General features: G+C 33.4%; 2 protein-coding genes across 2 annotated transcripts in view; one reads left to right on the forward strand and one right to left on the reverse strand.

Annotated features, from left to right (window-relative positions):
* LOC118741554 (protein nubbin-like) overlaps positions 1 to 25,468 on the forward strand; it is an 81,268-nt gene that overhangs the window by 49,858 nt on the left and 5,942 nt on the right. The window contains exon 2 of the mRNA XM_036473552.1: positions 8,170 to 8,214. Coding sequence (XP_036329445.1) covers positions 8,170 to 8,214 — 45 coding nt within the window. The remainder of the gene's footprint in view (positions 1 to 8,169; positions 8,215 to 25,468) is intronic.
* LOC118740388 lies at positions 21,415 to 22,370 on the reverse strand. The gene is made up of 2 exons (XM_036471900.1): positions 21,635 to 22,370; positions 21,415 to 21,534 (listed from the first exon to the last, which is right to left on the reverse strand). The coding sequence occupies exons 1-2, from the start codon at positions 22,097 to 22,099 to the stop codon at positions 21,472 to 21,474; spliced, it is 528 nt and encodes a 175-aa protein (XP_036327793.1). The 5' UTR covers positions 22,100 to 22,370; the 3' UTR covers positions 21,415 to 21,471.

The raw sequence follows: 25,468 nt of genomic DNA on the forward strand, positions 1-25,468 counted from the left end.
CACACATTCAGTCATGCTAGGAGTATGCAGCAGCGTTTCATTTCCCCCAGCTTAAAGCAAGTGTAAGAACAGTTAGACGTATTTAGACAGCTAACATGCCAATTAATCAGAACAATTGACAATTGTGTTCCGTTAGCTGTTGGGTGTTGTTAATAATAGCTGTTGCCCAACAAAACTGACAACCACTAACTAAAATAATAAAAGAAGAGAAAAAATATGTATAAGTATACATATACATACATATGTACATAGACACCCGGTGTTAGTGTAAACATGGTCGAATTTAAAATGTCTATTGACATTTTTGCGCAATATCATGAAGATTATAACGGTTAGTCATTTGTCACCTAAGGCGAACGGGGTGCCATATCACTAAAGTTACTGTATTCACCTGTATAAAAACATACACAAACTCAGACGCATATATACTACATATACAAACATACATATGTATGTTCTATTATCAATGCCTTCTTTCAGTTCTAACATTGTGCTAATCATTTTTATTAATAACCGCTGAACACTTTAAATGAAATCTTGAATTCTTATCGGTTATTGCAAGTGACTTTATTTTCCTTTACCTGCTGGTAGCTTTAGCTTTTGTTAACTTCTTATTCGGTTAACTGGAAATAGGTACAAATTTAAACGTACATGAATATTTCTTTGCGTTTGTGTGCGTGTACCCATTCTTCATTTAGCTTGTGATTTGTCTGTAATTGATGCAAGCGGTGGTACGTTTAATTAACTTTAAATTTATTTTAGTTCATTGTATATTTGTGACAACCACATATTTTGATTTACCGTTAGATTGTAGCAGTCAGATAGTTCACCGGCATTGTAGCGCACTGTACATGGTAAATAGAGTGTCTCATTAGTTTTAAATCGATTAATTACATATACACAAACGGCAACAACCCAGTCGATACTTTCAGGAGCAAAAAGTCCTTCCAACAGGCCTTCTTAATATTCAAAAGGCCTTCAACTCTGCTTTCCTTTCTCGATTCGTTTTTGTATGGAGTGGCACAAATTGAAGGTCTTAAGTTTTTCGCCACCCATAGAAAGGCTTGCAGAAGAGCTTTAGTAGGAAGTATTTCCGAAGGCCTTTGGAGGAATTCTTATAAAGCTGCTCCTTTAACTCGCAAAAATCGTGCTTCTTTAAGGTATTTATTTAAGGTTCATATTAAATATGTTTTATTGCAGTCTAAAATGCATGTTTAAATAAATTTGTAATGCTAAATAACATAAGCTAAGAGTAAAGTGCAAATAGAAAAAGCCCCTTTAGAATCCCTGCAGGGAAGCACTTTCTTCATCCCTTCTTGGGTAGGCGTTTTAGAAAGGCTTCACTTTAGAAGGCCCACCTAAATTATCTTCTGGGAAATCCAATTCAATATAAGTACATAAATATGTACATAAGTATGTAGTTAACTATTAGTTGAAGAGTTTTTACACGCAATAAAACAGTAATGATAGTAGAACATTTTGCCATTGAAAAATAATAATTTAAGGACTCGAAAGTAAGAAAGACTAGAAATTCATACGAAATTATTGGCGTAGCTCAAACAAATAATTGAAAGCACCTTGTTTTGGTATATCCTTATGCAATCCTGTATGCTATAGTATGTACTAGGGATGTTATTATTATTATTATTGTTGGAAATAGAGCACTAGGGATGTTGCGAATGTGGAATTTTAGACATCCGCGGATGCGAATGCGGATGTTTAAAAGCTAACTTCCGCGGGTGCTGATGCGAATGCGGATGTCAAGTATTTTTAAGAAATAATTTAGGTGAGTAAACTAGGTCATTTAGGCAAAAAAATGGAAAAGTTAATAATTTTTAATAATGTTTTTTTTTTTTATTTACATAGCACTTGAATTTAAAAATTGGGACATTGTATTTAATAAAAAGTAATGTTGGTGCCTTTTCATGTTTCTTAAAGGGCCGTAAATCAAACCAGCGCCACTAAATAACTACTCGAGGTGACAAACTTGAATAACCTTAAACTTGGCAAAATTGTAAATTCTTTTCGATTGACGCTGCACCAGTTGAGATCACTTTCAGTTATATTCATTACTAGCAGACCCGGCGAACTTCGTCCCACCCAAAATTAATTTTTTTATTGAAACATTTGGTCCAACGTTTTCGCCAGCAATTCACGTTTACGTTTGGTTTTGTGGTCGACAGAAGGCATATTCTCCATTGGCGTCTTAAATAACCTGACGAAAGCGTTATACCGGGAAGAAGTCCTTGCGGCTCGATGGTGAATCGCCCTTGAATCTGTAATTGCGGTAATTTGACTTTGATCTCCGGTGCCTCCGAATTGACGATTTTTGCGCTTCTTTTTTTGCAATAGTATTGCTCCTATCGTTGCAAATACATATAAATCTCGAATATGAGTCAAATCGGATCACAAATACAATTTTGAGTAATAACTCGACTTCAGCGCCACCTGGCGTTTTAAGTTTTGAACTTAAACTATAAAGGGACCTACTCAAACACATAAAAAATGTCATTAAAATCGTTTCGTTCGTTTAGGAGGAGTTAAGCCACCAGAATAAGTCTTTTACATACTGACACTCTTCGGCATTTTTTCCCATACAAAAAAAACCATCACGCATTCGTTATACGGAGAAAATGCGCAACATCATCAGCGAAAAAAATTCGAAATCAACGGCAACTTATAGCCATTTAAAACTTGCACTTTATGATTCTGAAACTGAGTGAACTACAAAACTGCATACTCAAAACTTGGTGCGATTTGATGCAAAATTAACTATATTTCTTTAAAAAATTTACAAAAAAAAACACGGTATTCTGGGTGTATTTCTATTTACAGATAGGCAAAAGTTTCAATATGTTTGGAAAGCGCCACACCCCCTTTTCCAGTAGCCCCAAAATCTCTATACCAATTTCTAGGACACTACTACAAACATTTCCAGAGATATGTGCTATGAAAAATTCGACATGTATGGGTGATGCAACACCGATTTTGATGCGGCAAATGTTAAAGCTGTTTTTGATAGACTTCTTTGTGCTGATTACGAATCCGTAAGATATATTACGAATCTAAGAATATGAGCGTACATAAAATATGAAGAATAAACCGTAAGATAATGTTTCCATCAGCTCCAGATTTTGAGAAAAATGTGGTAAAAGCGTCAAAAAAGCGAGCTTTTTGCAATATTTTAGAAGCTCTAGCAAGGAATTAAAAGGTGATAGAACCTTCCACTTAGGCTTAAATTAAAGCTAGAACTACGGACTACTATCCCTCAAAATACTATTCCTGCACCTTTCCCTGATGGTCACTTATACTGGAAACTTATGCAACTGAAAAAAAACGTGTAAAAATCACTTTTAGCTGTTCAACAAATGACTATAGGTGACCTTAGGGTCAAGGTGCAGGAATGGTATTTTTAGGGATTGAAGTCAGAAGTCCTAGCCTTAATCTAAGCCTAAGTGGAAGGTTCTACCACCCTTTCCGTAATTGCGGTAGGTACTCAAACTTCCCAAAATCAGTGTTTCCTATTCAACAAATGACTATAAGTGACCATGAAGCAAAGGTGCAGGAATTTTGCAGGGATAGTAGTCGAGATCACAATTGATTACTCACCGCTGTCGGTACCATAAGCCATCAAATCCGTTTTGTTGTTCCATTCCATGAGCTCAATATGCTTTGAAATTTTGAGGCAAATGAACGCAAATTTTCCGAAATTTAGTATTTCACATTGTCGCTGAAATGCATAAAAACCACAACTAACTAAAAGAATTTATTGTATAAAACGATGTGGGGACTTACATATAATATGATTCAATGAAATGCTTTAGAATCAATCATAAAGTGAACTTTGGATTTTTAGTTAGTTACGGCATTATGTATTTCAGCGACGATGTGAGTTACGCCCTTTCCATACTATACTAACGATGTATTGCATTCTAAGTCCAACTCCTGTTTAGATATTAATTTCGCCTTGAATTGATTCTTATTTGATTTGTGAACTTGGCTGTCAACTTTCTCACATCCGAATGTTGACAATGGATAGGTTTAGAACTATGAAACAAAAATTACAAAAAAAAATATTGGCTACAATTTGTCATTTTGTTTGCCGAAAATACGTTTTATCAGTGCACTTTCACAATATTCGCATTCGCAAAAGCATCCGCGAATGCGTATGTGAATGTTAAAATTAATGCGGAAGCTCCGCGGTTGCGAATATTCGCAACAACCCTGATACATACATACATATGTACATGCCTACATCTGTAGACATTTGTGCGTGTGCAAATACAAAAATGTAAAATTTTTAAGCCACTAAAGCAGTCATAATTTTTGCAACATTGTTAGTTTTCTGCTTCGAAAGCAAAACATTAATATTTTGACGTGCATCGAAAAGCAATTCGGAAAGCTCGTAAAAATGAAAAATGCTATTACTATTTACATAGTTGCATATTTAAATGCCTTATTGGATGATTCACAGTTATGTATTGACCTCTATGGGCCAACCCTTATATGTCCTGTTTGCATTTGTTTGTTATGCACTACAAGAAGGATATTAGTTGGTAGAAAATGTGTTGAACACAAATTATATTTTGGTTCATGGACCCTGCAGGAAATGTATTTAACGTTCATTTAACTTGAAGTTGATTAGGATGGTACTCAAGGTCAGTATTATCTGTATAATTTCTTTGAGGAAAGCTAACTATACATATTTGTTTGGCGAGACCGCAAAATAATCTATCTTCATTAGGTGTCAACTAACTTGTAACTAACTACGTTGTACATAAAATATCAATAAGAAAAATATATATAACATTTTTTTACTATTTTATTTATTTAAATAAGTAATTACTTTATTTAAACACATTTATTTCCATATTCTGCTGTAGGTGGTCTTATATTGTCATATAGTCTGTAAGCACATTGTTTATTGATTAATAAATGATATGGAAATTACTTTATTCATTTTATTTGTCCTGAATTCAAAAAAGTATTTGCAAAGTGCAGAAAAAACTGCATTAAAAGTAAATTTTTTATAAGGATATTTAAATAGGAGCTTGTTTAAAGAAAACCAACTCCCAATTACGTCTGCATGAATCCTACCTGACTTTAAAGCTAGCTTTAAGTTGGATTGTCATAGCTAATTAAAAGTGAGGTGTTAATCGAAATCTCGCAAAGAAGCTAACTACAAGCTGGTTATTTGTTATGAATTGATCATTTTTTTCTGCAGGGTATGTCTTTGGGATTTTAATTTTCCAGCTTTTTCCGATCCCGATTTTCGGGATATCGTTATTATAATCTCGGGATTAGTTCCGGGATTTGGATATTCATTACTTTTTAACAACTTAAATCGAAAAAATTGCATCTATTTGTTTGAGAAGCTCTCCTACCATAAAATAAATAATAAATAAATGGGTTTTAAACCCACTTTTTATTTAAAGAGGCGTTTTTATTTTTTCTCTCTGACTTTTATTTTAAAGGACTTTGTAGTTTCAAAGACATGATTAATTCCAAAAACTATTTCAAGAATTAAATGCAAAGTAGAATAAATGGGTACTAAATGCAAGAGGAAATTTCGGTAGAATTAAAAACAAAAATAAAATTGTTTGGATTCACAAGGCCGAATAGGTAATTTTTAAGCTGCTACTGTTAGAAGAACGAAATACGAGGATGTTACCAAGTTTATATAAGCCCTTAACATATAACTGTTTCAAAAACAAATATTGCGAAATTTCAAGGATAAAATTTTAAAAAGACATTTTCAATATTTACCAGCCCTTCTGCACTATAAACTTGAATCTGTTTAAATTCTACAGGATTTCCTCATTCATTTTATACCGATACTTCTTCTCTAAGCACATTTCTCTGAATTTTTCAAATAATTTTTGAATTACTGACGTCGGAGAGAAAAACTAAAAACACAATTTTACTATATATGGCCCATGGTTTCGCGAATATATTGATATTTGTGTTTAAAATTTACTATCGCACGGTGTTATATGTACAATGAGCTAGACATATATGTATAAAAAATATTAATTATTAAATAAAAAAAATATATAGCTAATACTAGTCAAGGAAAGGAGTTTCAATTATTTGCCAAGAATCCCGGGAGTTTTGGGACCTTAAAAAGGCCGGGATCCCGGGATTAACATTCCTAATATGTATGCGTGTATGCTAATACCTAAAATTATATATGTACATATATACTTTTGCAAATGCCACGACACCCAAAAAACGACATGATCCAAATCTTTATTTATTTTTAAGAAAATACACTTTGTCGAATTCTCGAATTTAGGAGTAAATGTTATTGATTTTGTATATAGTAATAATAACCCTGTCGGGAATTTTGCAGTCGACCTCTAAAATAGCCAACTTATTACGACTAACTTTTAATTGGCTTCAAAATCATGCAGGGCTCAATCGAGGGGATATGTATGTATGTAAAATTGTTTTACAATTTTCTCTTTCGAAAAAAAACTTGTGTTCCAAAAAAGAAAATTTAAAACAATTACATGTGTGTGTACATTTATTGCCATTGTGTTCTTTATTGAAAGCGAGAAAACATGAATTTTGGCTATTTTATTCCCTGTAGGAAACTCAAGTAACTATAAATGCACTATAAGTCAAGAATGATAGAATACAAGAATGCGCATTCTTGCGGGTGATGACGTTAAGATAGCAACGAATAGGAAAGAGTAATTGGAGATGGAGGAGAAAAAGAGTGTTAACTGTCAAACCATGCAGGTCGCCATATCTATATACATGTAAACATCTCTGCATACATACAAACAGTTTGCTAAAATGACGTCACACTAACAACTTATTCTTTCAAATTCGCCAAGAACAAAGTAGCGGTACTGCTGATTGCGCCACCTCTGTCTCCCTACATCTTGACTATAAGTTATAGTTATTTTTCAACTAGGGGTGACTTCGCTTCGACTACTTTACGATACATTCAACTGATTACTTTTACGTGATGATGTCGCAAAAAAAGTAAGTTTGTTTTCAGCTAACTACAAACCGGTTTCTAATAAGTTAAAATTGGCGTGCAAATATGTTAGCGTTAGGCCGAGCTTCTCCTCCGATTTGTGGCGTGCGCCTTGATGTTGTCACACAAAGCGGAGAAGCTGTTTTTCATGGCAGAAATACACTTGGGGGTTTGCCATTGCCTGCCGAGGGGTGGCCGCTGTTAAGAAGAGAAATGTTTCTATATTTTTTGCGATGTTGCTTTGACCAGGGCTTGAACCCAGGCCTTGCGGAGCGGTAGTGAACGTTGCTAACCACTACACCACAAAAAGAGTTATTTTTCCAATTTTTCCCATGAAAATGCTGTAGATCTAAAAACTTCTGCTAAAACTGTATACCCTCCTCTTTATATGACAACATATCTTACAAGACACGTCAGAGGTTAAAATACAAACTTCATATTGTGCACAGCGATGGTTCTCTGCAATAATGACACAACTAAAAACTAAAAAAAAAACCTTACTGCTACTGTTCAGTGATTCATGTCTGTAATCCTGGTTTTATCCATGTCTAACCCGAACTAAATACTAGACATGGATTTGAGACATGAGGCCCAAACAGAAGTAATCTTTTTCTTTTTTTGCAGTCAGGTATTGCAAAGCACCATCGCGATGCATCGATACGTTAGTAAAATAAATTTTATGTTTTTTAAAACTTAAGAGTGTAGTTTTTTAATATTGTAAAAAATTAGCAATAAAATGTCCATATACATATTGCAAGAATGCAAAATCTTGTACACTCAAAAAAAGTTGTCGTTAGGACGATGCTATTTAGCCATCAACGTGAAACTTTCGCGTAAATATCTATCTATTTTTCCTCATTAATCATCTTATATAAATGATAGCTTTCGTTGTTGCATTGAAACCAAAAAGACTATACTGGTCTCAATTTGTTATTGCTAGGGGTAAGACTGTGTGTTGAGATCTAATATCAATCCACGTTTTATATTAGGTATTAATTAATTATTGTATTGTTACCAAAAATTATATTGTTTAAAGTTTCATTTTAACACAACGCGTATTAAACCAATAGTGATACACTGTTTTTTGAGTGTATATACATATAATTACAAATATACACAGTTACAAATACAAATACTATAAATGCAAATTGTTCATTTTGGATTTTCATCTCCTTTTTCAGATATAAGTCGTTTGACTCGATCGCCATCGCCCCTGCAATATGCTGGTAAGTATTTGACAAGTTTCAGAGTGCCATCGAAAAATATACTTTTGTATGTATGTATGTGCCTGCGTATCTATGGATGTGAAGTAAAACGATAGCATAAATTTAAAAATTATATAAGAGCAATTTAATTTAAATCTATTAATTATATTCTAGCGTGTCTCAGTCCTTTATCCACAAAAGTGGCTATAACTTTTTTTATATTCCAAATAGTTAGTGTGGCACCTTTCTGAAATCTCCAATAACCCTGCTTTGATAACCCTACTGAAAATTGCTGGGAAGATAACCATACATCTATGAGACGTATCATGGGTTGCTTGCCCTGCTTTTATGATAAAGCGCTCAAAGTTTTTCATGTATTTTATATGGAAAAAAAACTTTTCGTAGAAATTTTCGATCGGAAAACTGTGGTTCCACCACTGTATTTCCGCCACATATAGCCAAATTTCGGGAAGAAAATACGAAAAAGTTAAAAATCACAAAATTGTCCTAATTTTATAATAGAGCTTATACAACTGGAAAACTATCGATAGTCGTGGCCATCGATAGTTTCGATAGTACTATCGATAGTTTTGATAAAAAAGTCAAAAATATGTTTTCGATAGTCAAAAACCATTGATACTATCGATAGTTTTCCAGCTCTAACAAATAAATTTTGGTCCCGAATAGCGACGGTTAAGGCATGTCGTACAGGGGGTAAAATTCAGATTCCTCTATGGAGACTCGAAGATATCATATATAAATTTTGGCCCAGATTGAAGTTGGTTAAGGCGCGCCGCAGCTATGTACCACCGCTGTCAAACTATTTTTTCACGTATCCTATTATTATGGCGGTCACAGAGCTACACCACGACTTTGGTTGTGACCAGCTTAGATGTATTTATATATTTTTCGAGAAACAGATAAGGTTCTTCCTCTGCTTTTATGACAAACTCATACAAATGCATGATGTCGCTGAAGATAAAAATGAACAATTTACAGCTGTGGTCGTCTTTTTCAATGTGTTGAGACTATAAGAATTCACAAATATTTTTAAAACATAATACAAAAAAATCGCTCCGAGATTTACAAACATTTAAAAGATGTTTAACATACAGGCTTTTACATAAAGTATTTTACATAACTCAAAACGAAAACATAAAGTAAAACATGAAACCAGCAAATGTATCGCTAAACGATAGATAATTTTTACTTTTACAGTTTTATGAGTGGGTCACATTCATATTTAAATGCAAAATGATAATTAGTTCTGTAAAGTTATTTTCTTTCCCCATTGGTATCTGCAGGTAAAAATTATCCAAGAACCTGATTTGTGGGACTGTAGGGGTTGTAGTCGAGCCGCCATATTGGGAAAAATTTGTGGTTTCTTTAAATAGCTATATTGCACACTCATACAAAAAGTTCTGTGTTGTCAAGGCAAATTGGAACGTGAAAGGGCCCTACAAATGTTTGGCTCTCTTAAGGTGCAGACACATACATATGTATGTATGTACATAAGCATATTTTTTGTTTTGTGCAATTGTAAGAAGGTTAAAAGTTCTAAATTTTTTTAGAAGTAAAAAATTAATATTAAAAACTTAAAATATTTAAATTACAAAAGCAGCAACGATGCATGGTATACTAATGTAAATATATAAACATGCATATACATACTCTGCTGTGGACATTTAAATACGTGCGTGGTAAATTTAAGTGTGAAAATATTATTTTTAAATACGAACACTTTTAAGCAAATATATAGTACTCATTTTCACTATACATGCAAGTACTCTACCATGAGCAATGAAAGAGATATGCAGCATGAAAAATTCGATTTGTATGGGAGGTGCCAAGCTCCCTTTTCCAATAGATAATATCTATTTTTTCCATAATAATATTAGTATGGATAATATCATATGTATCCATACTAAGTTCTAGGACTTTATTATCAACACTTCCAAAGATATGCATTCGGTTTGTAATAGAGGTGCCACGGTCCCTTTATATATACAAAAGAAGGAAGAAAAAAGTTTTCAAAAAGTGAGCCATTACAAAAACTAATCTGGGCTGACATTTGCGTAATACGAAGCTTTGTCTGCGGATTTATGAGACAGTTAAAGAGGTATGCAGCGCTTTTGAAATTAACCTGGCCGAGTATGTATTGTAAACTAAGACAGCTACTTTATAATAATAGGGGACTCTGAGTGGTGGGCGAAAGGGAAGTAAACCGCTGAGAGGAATCGATTTTAATTTACGATTTTAATTTGGTTGATTTTTCAAGACAACTAATGCTTGATTTCCACTAGGCATTAAATGGTAAATGACAAAGTTGGGCATTAAAAAATAATCATGTCATTACGTTAAAAAGATAGCCATTAAGTTCATTTCCCCATGACATTTTTTTTAAATGGCATAAATTTTTTTGTCATTTCAATGCCTAGTGGAAATTCGGCATAACAATAAATTTTAAATTAGAATTAGTAAAAAAGTGTATGTAAAAACGAAACATACTCGAACGATGTTATGCATTTTAAAACATTTTTCATTGTAGATCTTGAGTTTCTATATTTTGCAATATAATTTTTGTATTTAATGTTTTTTTTTTTTTTTTTACGGCAAAACACGAATTTCCGAAGCTTACCAATGATATCCAAGGTTAAGAACAACCCTTGTTTGCCAGAAAAAATTTCTATGTACATACAAATGTATGTATGTATATATATGTGATTTGATGTATGTAGAACAAGTGTTATGATGAATGCAAAGAGTACATTGCTACTTAAATCGCTGCCAAAAAGAAAAAAAAACATCTAAAATAACTGGGATAGAACGACAACACACCTAATTAGCATTAGCCGGTGCCAGCATATGCAGTCAGGCGTTGTTATATCTATTATGCATGCGTACATACTTACATACGTATGTATGTGCGAACTATATAAATGTATATGAACATATGCACGTCTGAACTAAATTTTAACTATATAAAATTTATAAGTAATTTTATTTCGCTCACTTTGGATTCCCTATTCTCTTCATCACCTCATCTCGTTTCGACGCCGCGAGGACAACAAAGCATGCTGATGTGTGATAAATTTACGAATTGTCTGTTCAATCCGCACCATATGAAAATGGTAAACAGACCTTCTGTCGTTGGAAAACATCTGCTTTAATACACACTCGTATCAAATAGGACATACATAGTTATTGGGCGAGAAACAGACTTTGTGAAGGTTCAAATAAAATCGAAATGAATCAATTTTTGTAACTCATATTGTTTTCGACAATGAATGGATATAGATATATACATATGTATATGTATTGTACCCACATATGTACATATGTGCATACTTATTTTATAGTATTAGTTTTGTGTGCAACACACGCAGATGTGCATACATACTTTTGAGTATTTACTGACTTTTCAACCCTTGCTTAGAGTACCTAATACAAGGCACACGCGAGTATTCATACATTGCTATAAATACGTTTACAAACAAACATACAATTTTAAAGCAGGGAAAGGGTATATTGGCTGGACTCTTATTTACCGGCTCTATTAATGTCGTAAGAGCCACGCGTCTTTCGCACTTTCCATTTCAAATCGCTCCCAAAAGTAATGTTGCACCAATGTCTTAACTTAATTTGCCTTTAAGGTTTCAATATAACGCGCATATATACATACTAGGGATGCCAAAATATCAGGAAAATTAGGATCCCGGGATTTCGGGATATTTTTTAGGTAATCCCGGGATTCAAATTGAGTATGGAGTTTTGCTTTGCTTTAAACAGGCAAAATGTTGTATTCAAAGTTTTGCGAAATACTTGAAGAAAATGGCTATACGAAGTGTTTTCCTCTGCTGTACAATTTTTAAATTGGGACCTAGCACCCTTGCACTTTACGCTAGCGATATTTATTAAATCAGACAAATTTTAAAGTAAAACTTTTTTTTAATTGTTTTCAAAAAACCATGTGATTGAGGAACGTATACATCACAAATAATAATTTAAATACCAGGTACTTTTGAAAGTAACGATAAATAAAAAAACGTAAAACAAAACAAGTAAGAAAGTCTAAGTTCGGGCGGAGCCGAACATTAAATACCCGGCGCAAGAATTAAATATATGTTTTTTCACCCTTCCGAAACCTTCCGCTAGATGGTAAGCCGAGGTGCATCAATTTTGAGTAAATTAGCGTCCTTCAATTTCGAAATATTGAAGTTTCAAGCATTTCTTAAATTTACCGTTATATGAGAATCGGCCGTTATTTTAGTCCGATTTCAACAATTTTCAACGTTTTGCTAACACGTGGCAAGTACAATAACCATACCGAGTTTGGTACAAATTGGTAGAACGGTTACCGATATACTTATATGTGATCATAAGTGGGCGGTGCCACGCCCATTTTCCAAATTCTTACCATAAACGTATTTCTTGGTAAAGAATTGTTGCAAGTATCAATTTTGAATAAATTAGCTTCAATATTTAATGATTTATCGAAGATTTTGTATTTCTCTAAATTACCGTTATATGGGATGTGGGCGTGGTTATTGTCCGATTTTAAAAAGTTTCGGCGGTTTTTTATGCTGTACCAAGGCCAACAACTGTGCCAAGTTTGGAAGAAATTGGTGCAGCGGTTACCAAGATATACACATGTAACCACAAGTGGGCGTGGCTACGCCCATTTTCCAAAAATTTATAATATTCTTATTTTTCGTCTAAAACTTATTATAAATATCAATTTTGAGTGAATTACCGTTATATGGGAAGTAGGCGTGGTTATTGAGCGATTTTAAAAATTTTCGGCCATTTGGTATGTTATGCGAAGGCCAACAACTATGCCAAGGTTGGAAGAAATTGGTGCAGCGGTTACCAAGATATACACATGTAACCATAAGTGGGCGTGGATACGCCCATTTTCAAAAATTTATAATATTCTTATTTTTCGTCTAAAAATTATTGTAAATATTAATTTTGAGTGAATTATCTTCAGTAGTTACTAAAATATCGCAGTTTTCGTATTTCTGGAAATTACCGTTATATGGGAAGTGGGCGTGGTTAAAGTCCGATTTCGCCCATTTTCAATACCAACCTACCTTAGATTAAGGGAAACCTACATACCAAATTTCGTTGATATATCTCAATTTTTGCTCGAGTTATCGTGTACACGGACAGACGGACAGACAGACATGGCTTAATCGATTTCTTTTTTCATCCTGATCATTTATGTATACATTTGTCTATATCTATCTCGATTCGTTTTGGCTGTTACAAACAACCGTTATGTGAACAAAATTAATATACCCTTGTGCACAAGTGCGCTCGGGTATAAATATACAAAAACAATTTCTCTAAACATGTCTATTCTACTCTATAAAGAAATGACGAATGGAGAATTTTTTGCCATTTTTTTTTCGCAATTTACTAGAAATTTTGAGGGTGTACGAGTCAAACGGATCTCATAATCAGATTCAGCGGGTCGAAATACATGTTGGTAGGTGGGTCTGGTTAAAAACACACACCCCTTTTTCCCGGTGTTGTTATTATTGCACTTAAAATGTTTTCATAAGAGCAGCAAAGCATTCAAAGCGGAGTCTTCTAAGCTTGACCTGCAGTTTTTACATACAAAACCTACTGATGAAAAACATATTTCGGCATCAACACTTTTAGGCTGAACTGGCAAAAGGTAGACATAATCCATTTGAAGATAATGGCCCACTATCTCCTCCATTACAAAATATTTGAACTTATTTTACCAGCACGTTTCTCTTTTTTCGATTTGAGGAAGTTTTGATTAGATTGATCTAAAAAATTAGCTAACTTTTCCTTAAAACTCTCTGTTTCGTTTACATTAGCGACGCTATGAGTAAATTCATTGAAATCTTCTTCAAAAAAGGCTTAGACTGCAATTTGAAAGTACAGTTTCAAGCTTTTGGTTAATTGTTAATTGCAGTCAAAACGGCATTTTACAAAAATCATACTTCAAAATTCATAAACAAATTCTTACTATCAATTGGATATTTAAAAATTTTCGGGATCCCGGGATTTGCTTGCATTAATTCCGGGACGTCAAAAACCCCGGGATCCCGGGGTTGGCATCCCTAATACATACATATGGATGTGTCACTGTATGTATGTATGTACATAAATGATGATGAAATTTTGGACTGCTTAGATGATGATCTCGTGAAGAAACTATGTATTTAGACAGATTAAACAACTTTTTTTTTGTTGATAAAATAAATTGAGCAAATGAAAGGCAAATCAATATTTACCTGATTTTTTCTTTGCATTGCGGAACACGATTTTATGTCCTAATTAATGCCGTGTTTCCGTAGACCGCGTTAATTTTAAGAAAGGTGAAAAAATGTACTCTGTCTCAAAAAATGTAGTCACCCTTCCAATATCCACTTATTTTGATCATATTTTTTTTTAGATTTAAAAGTTTCTTAAGAAAATAAAAACAATAATTTATTAATCTATTGAGTGCTTTATTAAGGGTAACTTAGGCATTTTTGTTGTGCCATAATTTTTTTTAATTTTATTACTACTATTGTTATTACTATAATTATAATATATATGTACATAAGTATATCAATTATAAATGATGGAACTTAGGGGCGGGCCTAAACCTCCCAGGAAATGCCGAACTTTCAAGTTTTTTCCTATGTATATGCTATATATAAAATCGTACACTCAATGCTAATAAAATAATTTGTAAATTTTCATAATTGAAAATGTGAATATGTGGATTATCCGCGAAAATGGATTGAACGGTAAACTAATTGATTGAACGGTAAACTCCCTCCCCTCCACCTATTATCCACCACTTAGTCAATGGCTTTGGGTATTGCAGATACCTCAGCCTGGAAGACCTAAACTTATTCCCCAAAAGAAAAAGTGAAGCTTATCCCCATCAACTTCGAAAAAAATACTCCAGACAGAGTCAGTTTTGGAGGCATCAGTGAAGATTCGCAGCATTCCCCTCAGGGAATTCTGTCTCTCTAGAATCTCATCAACAAAGGTAATGGTGGCGTACTATGCTGTAGCATTGAAAAGACACAAGTGCTCAAATATCTGCCGCCGGCAGTTTCCGCATCGCCTCACTCAGTGTTATACCAACATCCGTTTCTTTTTAGTCTGCAGGTGGCCTTCCAGGCTCCCCCATGTATGATAACAAAAAGTGACGGTAAGTTCACCAGTGCGTCAAGAGCACTATACACCACTCAAACAAATTTGAGATAAATAAATAGGCTATCAAGCAACCATTTTGGTTCTTTACTATCGAAACCAGATAAATTTTCGTGGACCCCCATATTTGTTCACGCTAACGTAGACCCCTGTCGAGTCTCCCGCAGACCTGGACCACTTTGGAAATCATTCTAGTATACGGAAAATTTTATTTTTTATATTTTTATTTAGAATAACGTCCTGTCCGGCTATTTGGTATACAAGTATGTATGTAGAGCTATGAATGTAAAAAATACATTGGGTTTTAGTTGAGATATTCGCGTTTGACCACTATGTTCTGTAAATTTCGCAGTACAGCAAAGCTTTTGCCATTCACTTGGGAGTGGCCAGAAGTGATTTGTTTGCTTACGGTTCAAATCGCAGCTCAATTCGTCCGGATATTTATATCCACGTATTCCCTGTGTAGCGACCAAATACCCTAATGCTAATGTGACAAGACGTATAACCCCGCGGGCGCTGGGTTTGTGTCCCTGCACGTTAAAACCCTACCCAATGGAAAAACCATGCCTCGAATGATACCCCCTTCTTTTGATGACGATCACGGCAAACGTAGAAAGGACTATGATTCGAGGGTATGCACCTGGAATATCCGGACCCTTAATAGGGATGGTGCCTCTTCCCGTTGGTTGATGTCTTCGGGGAAAATAAAGACTGACAGCACCGACATCCATAAGATGCGATGGACGGGGCAAGGCAAGGTAAGCGTGACCGATTTGTCTCATATTCGAGATATAAATATATTGGTAAAGGTAGGGGCAATATCTACTATTGCACAACAGAGGTGGCGCTGGAGTCGAGTTATTGGTAAAAATCGTCAAGTGAAGTCAATCGGAGACACCACGAATCAAAGTTAAATTACCAATGTTAAATCAATCACCAGAACGATTGCGGTCCTTGCTTTACGGCAACTAAACAGAATAAAGACAATTCTTGATAAATGCCTACAAATACAATTGTAACACTTCCAAGGTATTTCGTCTGAAATAAGTCTACGTATAGTGGATTTCTGTGGACTAATGATACTCCCTCATTTTGAAATTGCCACAACTTGTACCATACAGATTTAAGGACGATTCACCATCGGACCAGATAATTGTTGCCACAAGAACAATGGAGGATATGCCTCCTGACGACCACAAAACCAAACGGGAACGTAATTGTTGGTAAAAACGTTGGACCAAATGTTTAAATAAAAAATTAATTTTGGGCAGGACGACGTTCGCAAGGACTGCTAGTAATAACATAAAAACCGATTTTTTTTGTAACTCGTAACTTCAATTCCAGTTCCGCTTAGACACAAAAAATTTAAAACCAAAGGTTTGTCTCTACGGGAGAGCATTGGTGTTGTTGAAGAGATTAAAAATGATTAACTCAAATGGAGGATAACAAATATTTGAAAACAATTAAATTCAGTCTTGAAAATAAATTAAGGATTCATATCTTAGTGTAATATAATCCGCATTATTTTTAATAATAGTATAAAAGTGACAACTAATTCGATGAATTAACACTACTGGAAATATGAAAATTTCGAATAAAAAACAAAACATTAAACCGTACTTAGACTTTTGGTTGCTTTTCGAGCATACTTGGAAGCATATTTACTAATGTTTTAATGTTTATTTAAGCGCTTAAATTTGCTTTTTTCTGCTTATTTTCTTCGGTCCTGCTCATCACACATCACTTTAACTGAAACACCACTTTTTAGTTTTTCCAGAATACTAGTTAATCAAAGGCATGCATAAACACAGAAAGTTGTAGGCAATGAGGTAAAATTGTTTTGAAGTTGCTTTTATAAAGGTTACAATGTTTTGTTTTAGAGACTTGCATTAATCAAGGCATTGCACGTATTGAGGGTTGCAGTTACCGTGTACGCACTGTATATCTTTTTCATCGGATAAACAGAAATTAAGTTACGAACAATTATAAAGCTCAAAGTACGAAAAACGCGTTTTTATACCTTAAGTCCAGATTGGGAGGGGGTATTGTACAGTGTGGGGAAAAAATTTTAGAATAAAAAACAAAGCGCTAAATTGAAAAAATACGCATATGAAAGATCACCACCCCAACTCCTTTTAAATTTGAGTATGTACGTTATAAAATATGTCGTTGTGAAGTGCACAGATACTTTTTCGTAATTAAGAAGGAAAGAAAAATTAATTTTATATTCCGTCTGATAGTAATTGAGCCCGAACCCTCTTGGCAGCAACCAATTGTATCAAGCGTCTTTGCACACTCAGCCACACCCTGCAAAAGTCGTTGGACCATGTAGTCTATGTGTGGTATATTGGAGTACTTACAAAAGTGTTCCTCTGTCAGACTGTAGCGGTCCACCTCGTGTCTCTGTACCAGCTTATTGTTACCCGATCACTGCTCGGTGCACTTAATAACCTTGGTAAAAGTAAGCAAGTCGTTGAAAATTATTTAAATCGGACTAAAACTACACCCACTTTGCGTATAACGGTAAATTTCAGACATCCGAAAACTCCTATATTTCAATAGCTGAGGAAGTTAATTTACTCCAAGTTATTAGTTACAACAATCTCTTAACAAATAATAATAATAATAAAACTTTATGACTACAAGGTGTATCTCGTTAGATTTCTACCAAACTTGGTTCAATTATTTCATTAACTCTAATTCAGCATATTATCGAAAAAGTTTGAAATCGGGAAAGACCCTGCTTATCATGCAAATGTAGTTTAGAGAAAGTTTAAACGACGATATTTGATACCGGCGCCGGGTATATACCCAGTGGGAAAATGTAATATATAGTAATCGAAAAAATAATCAGTAAAACAACCCTTTTCACATTCGAAAATGCATTTTTTTCCCCCAGGTCGATGTTCTAAGAAAAGTGGGGTATTCTATTTTGCATTACCTAGTATCGAGAAATGAATGTGTTTTAATATGAAATTTTTGGAACTTTTTGAATACCTTAGAATGCTGATTTCATAGTTAGCAGTAATATTATCATTACTACTTTTCCGACTGGGTAATGTTCGGTTTCGCCCGAACTTATACTTCTTTACTTGTTTGTTGTTACATTGAAACCAAAACGAATCAAAAAGTAAAACTTATGGTTTTCCTAATCAAATTAATAACCAAAATACAAATCTAATATTTTTCAATCCACTTTTTATACTATTAATGGTTATATTGAAATCGAAAAATTATACTGTTTAAAGTTTCATTTTAATGCAACGTGTATTAAACCAATAGTGATACTTTTTACAAGCTTTTATTTTTTAGTGCTATTACTAGTCGATTTGTCATGTCGTGGATTAGTTGGCTGGGCTGTCAAAGCAATCATTAAAAAAGCTTATAAATTTAAAACCAGATTTTTATGTTTATATGTACTTTATATGTATATGTAGGATCACATATAGGATGCACAAACACACATATGTACATGTGTATTCCTGAAGTCTAATCCCATTTCGGTTGCCCATCGATTTAACGAGACAAACACTTACATATATGTACATATGTAAATATATTTGTAATTTGGTAGTATGTAAATTTAATATTCAATTGCTTCATTATTATTCATAACCCTATTTCGTGTATGAGGGGTCAAAAATTTGCAATTCACACTTGGCTGCATTTGGGGTTCCGCTGTGTTAATATGAGGATGACCAGCTGGTTTATCCTTTTTGAGTCTGAATTTGAAGTTTTTGTAAATATTCCATATATATGTACATTGTGCACACATAAATACGTTTGAATGTTCATAAGTATATTTTTATGTGCGTACATCGACATTTAGTATGTAAAATGCAAAAATATACCGATACATTCCATATTGTGTAGAATTCATACATACATATGTATGCGCATATCTTCATTGGTTTTTTGCATTGCCCCACATGCAGAGATTTGGCAATTTTTGCTGCTATGTGATCAAATTTACATATTTTTTCAGCTTCGTTTACGAGTGCAGGCGCTCTTATGGAAACTGCATGCAAACCGGGCCACATGCTACTGACCAAACTGTGATTTTATGGGTATAAAAAAGGCAGTGGCGCTGGGAATACCGTGCCACATGCTAGATTTACAGAGTTTATAAATGCACAAATTTATATAAGACAAAAAAATAAAAATAAAATTATAAATTGTATAATTGAGCATTATTAAGGGCAGTCTACTAAATTTTTAATAAAACTTATAAGCTAAAGCTTATCTAATTTTTTTCTAATTACCTAACCCCTCTCAGTTTGATAGTGTTTGAAGTGAAAAGCGCCACTGTCTTAACTTCTCCCAATATAAGAAATCTGCACATCATCTGAATACCAAATATTACACGTATCTACATCTAGATATGTGTTTACTTATGTATCTGTGTGTGTGTGTCAAGAAGGCAAATTTTCCAAATGTCCAGCAACATATGGCAAAGGCATTCAGACCACAGTCGATTCAGTCAAGTAAGTCATCAAATCTAAAAAGGACTTCACTTGCTTATGTCATAAGTATGTATGTAAATACATATGTTAATGCATTTGTCGTAAGAGAAGAGAAATTGAGAGCCTGTATGTGTAATTTATTGTTACTGCATTCAAATTTTCATCGGCTTGGTTAGAATCAGCATGTGGAGATTTTTTCGTGAAGAATTTACATACTTACGTCGGAACACACATACATATCGTCGTTTAGAGTGCAAAACCGCGTATATGCAAAATGCAAAACCGCGTATGTGAAGTTGTAGAAATTATTTTCTAGAGCGTAAAAACACTCATATTTCAAAATGGTTCTCTTTTTTAGAAAGCAATCGCATTTCTGGCTAGTACATTTCAGGACGAATGGATAAGGATTGAGCCAAGAGCTTGTGTGGGCAAATTAAATTTTTGTTTGCAAATTTTAGTTACGCGGTTTTGCAGAATGACGATACGCGGTTTTGTACTTTAAACGACGATGTGTATGTATGTATGTATGGATATGTACATTAGGGTCCCACCGAAAATGTATTTTTGCGAAATTTCAAGACCCTACCCCCTAATTTTATTCGTGTTCATGAGAAATATTATTGCCTATTTTTATAGATTTTTTAAGGGTCACTTAGATAGAGATCGAGACCTATCGGTTTAGGTCAGAAAATACGATTTTGTAGATTTACGAGTTTTTGAATGACTATTTTTGATTCGATTTCAAAGGTCAAATATGATCTAAGAAGACGATATATAGGCCTTTAAAATGGTATACAATAATCTATTGTCGGACTTGGCTTGTTGGGATTTTTTATGGGGTAAATAAAACCATATTTATATTTCTCTTAATTTTTTAAGTTTTGACCATCGATCATTTCCACAATTTTAAAATATGTAGCATTGCCAAAATTACATTTCATTTAAAACAACATGATATCCCATTTATTGAAATCGCATAAAAATTGTCGAAGTTAGGCAACTTTTTTTAAATACTGCCTAGAATTTATATTGTGACTTTCAGATTTTTTGTGACTAAGCAATTCATCAATATTTACACAAATATGATAAATACAAACGCTCTTTAGCAAAGAAGTGGTTTTTCAATACCCGAATAGTATGTTAATATTCGGATATTCGAATAATGTTTAGATATCCGGATATCTCACAGTGGTCTTGAAGCAACCATAGCTATGACTAAAATGCCAACCAAAACGGCTTACATAACTGTCTTTGTACATAATCATAGATCAAAATTTCGTTGAAAATAAAATTCCATCTGCTCCTATGCTTAAAATATTATAAAATGTTGATCTAGAACTTTCCAAATCCAGTTATATAATCGCGAAGGTCTATGGTAATATAATTATAACACTTTCTTATATAAGCATAAAATATTTTAACTTAGTTATTCAAGAGATAATATTACATAATTGCATATTTTAATAATTCTTATTGCATAAATTTTATAAATTTACAAAGTCAATATAAAATATTATTTTATATAAATTCATATGTGTTTTGATGAAAATTCAACGACAGTTTTTTTTTTAATTGATTATATATTTAGGGTCGTCAATCGAATTAACTTTATAATTGAGCCAAAATCTTAAAAATACGCCATGAATGGATTCTTCAGCTTGCTCCGACCACATTCCGAAGCTGTCGTTGCCTAAAAAATGCAGACAATGTTCCAAATGATTTAGAAGCACGTGAATTTTTAATGTTTCCGACATTTCTGTGCTTCGGAAGGCTTTAGCGAGTTTACTTACATGATTTTTTAATTCTGACCCAACTGACAAAGCAGTCAACCCATTGGTGGAGTTTTTTTCACTCAATACATTTAAGGTATGTGCTCTCCCTTGTATAACTTTTGGATGGCTGGTTGCCCGAGCAGTGAGCCAGATATAACAAGAGCATGAAGTTGTTCTTGTTTCTTTTGTCGAATCTTCATAGTTAGGCATGTTTGGAAGAGGCCGCGTTGCATTTGGTATATCCTTATCTCGGTCACAGAGAACCCTACGACATGTACCACAAATGCCTAATGGGAACTTCGAATTGGTCAATCTAAAATTTTCACTAACGTATTTTTTAATAAGACACTCCAATTTTCCGGTTATATTAAATTCTGAAGGTTTTGACGATCCGAATTTAATCTTTCTCCCACAAGGCGCGCACACTTTAAATCTGTTCTCTTCGTGATTACACTTATGTTGCGGATGACTTATAGAAGACATGATGTGCAATCAAATAGCTTACACCAGAAATATTATCATCGAGAAAAATACTATCTGTTTTTTTTTTACACTAATATACAAAACGATAACTTTAGAATACTCTGTTGAACAAGAAATACTAACAATTGCAGTTAAATTTTTTCCAAATTTTCATTTGACAATATTTTAGGCATAGGAGCAGATATGATTTTAATTCCAACTGCATAATGGTGTATGGGTGCCTTCCAAAACAGGTATGCAAGCAGTTTTGGTTGGCATTTTAGTCATACCTATCATTGTTTCAAGACCACTGTGATCTGTTCTATTATTTATTTTGCAACTTTTTGGGAACAATTTAACAAATACGTTCAAACTCAGTTTAGAATACCCGCATAACTAAATGAACGAATACTAGCCGGACATCCGGATAACAAAATGAACGGTTACTAACCGGATATCCATATATACGCATATTCGAATGGATTTACAGATATCAGATTATACGGATAATTCCATCCCTAATATTTTCATTTCATTTATTAATAAAATCATTAGCACAAAAAGATCAAAAGAAAGATCTTTTACAGCGCAACAAAAAATTCATAACAGTACATACATATAACTAAAACAGCAAAAATTACTTAAGACTAAAGAACATAATATAATTAGCAGAGAAAGTAGTATTTTTAAGTGAGTTCTACAATTCCAGGACATATACTTAAAATAAGACATTCTTTTTCATATCGGACAACAAATTTGGTGTCACACTTTCGATTGGCTTAAAATTTTTTTTTATGGGTGCTATATGTACATAGAATAAGGTAACACGTGCTCGAGTAATTTTTTTCGCTTTTTTCTTTGGAGATACATATGATCTGTCAAAGTTTGCATTTTTTCGTGATTCTGACCAATCATGTACTCCTTCAAATCATTATATCTCGGGTTCTACCCATCGTAGAGACTTCATCTTAACGTCATTTTAAATTTAAAGAAACTGGCTTTATAATGAAATTTTTGATGCTGTTTTTTTAACTTTTTTCAAAGATTGGTATAAGAAAAACTTGAATAACTGAACCTAAACTCTTCTAGGAGGAACGGACGTCATTCAAAGTTGAACTAAGATGTGTTGGTATTTGAAAAAAAAAAATGGGACACGAACGACTTTTTTTCACATAAATAAAAAAAAGTGGGAAAATGGTTTTCTACCGAGATCCCATAAGTCTAAATCAGAATAATATTGGCCCAGTTATTAAAGTTTTTCGTAAATTAATCTTTGAAAATAGTAAAAAGCAGCATCAAAAATCTCATTGTTACGATTCTGTTGAAAAGATTTTTAAATATTTTTATGCAGATTTTTTAAGCCTAATCTGTTTTGTCATCTGAGGAAACTTTTTTCAAAAAGTTCTTTAAGAAACTATTTTTATTCATAAAAAAAATCCATTTTGGAGGTATTTTCAAATCTAAATATTTTTCCCAAATATTACGGTGGTCGTCTTAAAATATAATAAATTTTGTAGTCCCGGCGGAAAAACTGCAACTTTTTATTGGTGGTGCAGTCTAATATATATATTACCTTGACCGTCGTCGGGTTAAAAAGCTTAACAGAAATCAGACTTTTACTGAAAGGAAAGCTATGCCAAGTGATTCTCGAAAATTTTAATATGCCGATAACTACACATATAAAGAAAATTATATCGATTTAGGTATCTGAAGTTTGATTTAAGTATTCTTGCCGATATCGATAATGTGCAAGGAATAATAACGAAAAATATGTAATAATTTAATGTTTTCAATATTTCAGTAGGGAAATATTCATATTCGGCCGAAAAATATCTAATTTTTTAACGATTTTATAGCAATTCAATGCCCCGTCTGCACCATTAAATGCTAACTTATTTGAAAACAAAACATGTAAGGAAGTATAAGTTCGGGCAAAACCAAACTGTATATACCCGGCACAACTATTAAATATCATTTTTCAACTTTCTTTAAACTACTTGGTAAGAAAGGCTGTGGTTTTTTACCGATTTCCAAAAGTTCCGACGATTCAGTAAAATTGAGCGAGTTTGGCAGAAATCGGCTCTCATAAATATATAATCGCCGTTCGGAGTCGGTGTAAAACTGTAGGTCCCTCCCCTTCGTGTAACAACATCAAGGCGCACGCCACAAATCGGAGGATTGTGTAAGTGCCAATCTATTATTATTAGGCCACAATTTCTTTTCAAAAAATTTTCCGCTATTTTCTTATAAAAATATGGCTCATTCAACAACAAACAACATAAAAATATAATTTCTGAACTTTGTGCAACATTTGCAAAAGTTCAATAAATTTTCATGCAAGTTTTCAAACTTTTAATCAGATTTTTTAGAATTTTTTTGAGTATGCAGATTTGTTGCCCAATAAATTTTATTATACCAAAGTGCAAGTTTGAAGTACTAGCTACGACCGTTGATTTTTGACATTTTTTTTCCACGCAGCTTTTTCAATACAAAAAAAATATTTCGAAAATACTTTGTATGGAAAATATGCAAAACACCTTCAACAAAAAAATTCTCAAAAATCAACGCGAAACGTACATTTTTAAACTAGAATTTAATGGGCTACAAAACTGCATACTCAAGAAAATTCCAAAAAATCTGGCGCACGCTACAAATCGATTGAGAAGCTCGTCCAAGTAATTGCACATTTTGTTAGCGCCAATCTATTATTATTATTAGTTATAAACACCTATGATTTCGCTTAACAGCTTTTAAAATATACTCACAAAAATACTAGTTGCGGTTTTTGTACTGAAACACCCTTATATACATATGTAAAAGGTCTGAGACTTCCTCAATCAAGTCATAGTTAAATCAGTATTCTTGTTTGACATTTTACTCCAAAAAATTGTTTATGAATGTAATAGTAGATAGGTACCTACATATTTTGCTGCCCATTTACTTAATCAGTAGTTTCCTTTATATTCCGAACCGTTCTTTAAACTAACTTCTTTTAAGATACGTTTGTTCCCAACAAGAAACTTCAACTAAAACTCTTGTATATTTGGATTAGGATATTTAGTAATGTCTGTATGAATGTATGTACATATATATGTATGTGTAAGTGAAATTATTGAAACATAAACTTGAGGATGAGGCTGCATCTGCATATTTATCAAGTAAATTTATACAAATTGGGCGTATCTTCCGTTTATTTCAAATTCTACTTGATATTAGAAAATATTTGTTTGATATTTGCAGTTCGAGCATTCATGCAACTGAACTGTGAAATGAAAAGAAAACATTCATAGTTTCGCTTTTGAATCGGTTCCAATATTCTACCATACATCTCAGAGCCAAATTGGAAAACATGAACACTTTTACAAAACAACTGGCAATTGTGAGCTCAGC

This window comes from Rhagoletis pomonella, unplaced genomic scaffold (assembly GCF_013731165.1).
Source record: "Rhagoletis pomonella isolate Grant_MI unplaced genomic scaffold, Rhpom_1.0 Rhpom_scaffold_00006, whole genome shotgun sequence".
Classification (NCBI taxonomy): Eukaryota; Metazoa; Arthropoda; class Insecta; order Diptera; family Tephritidae; genus Rhagoletis; species Rhagoletis pomonella.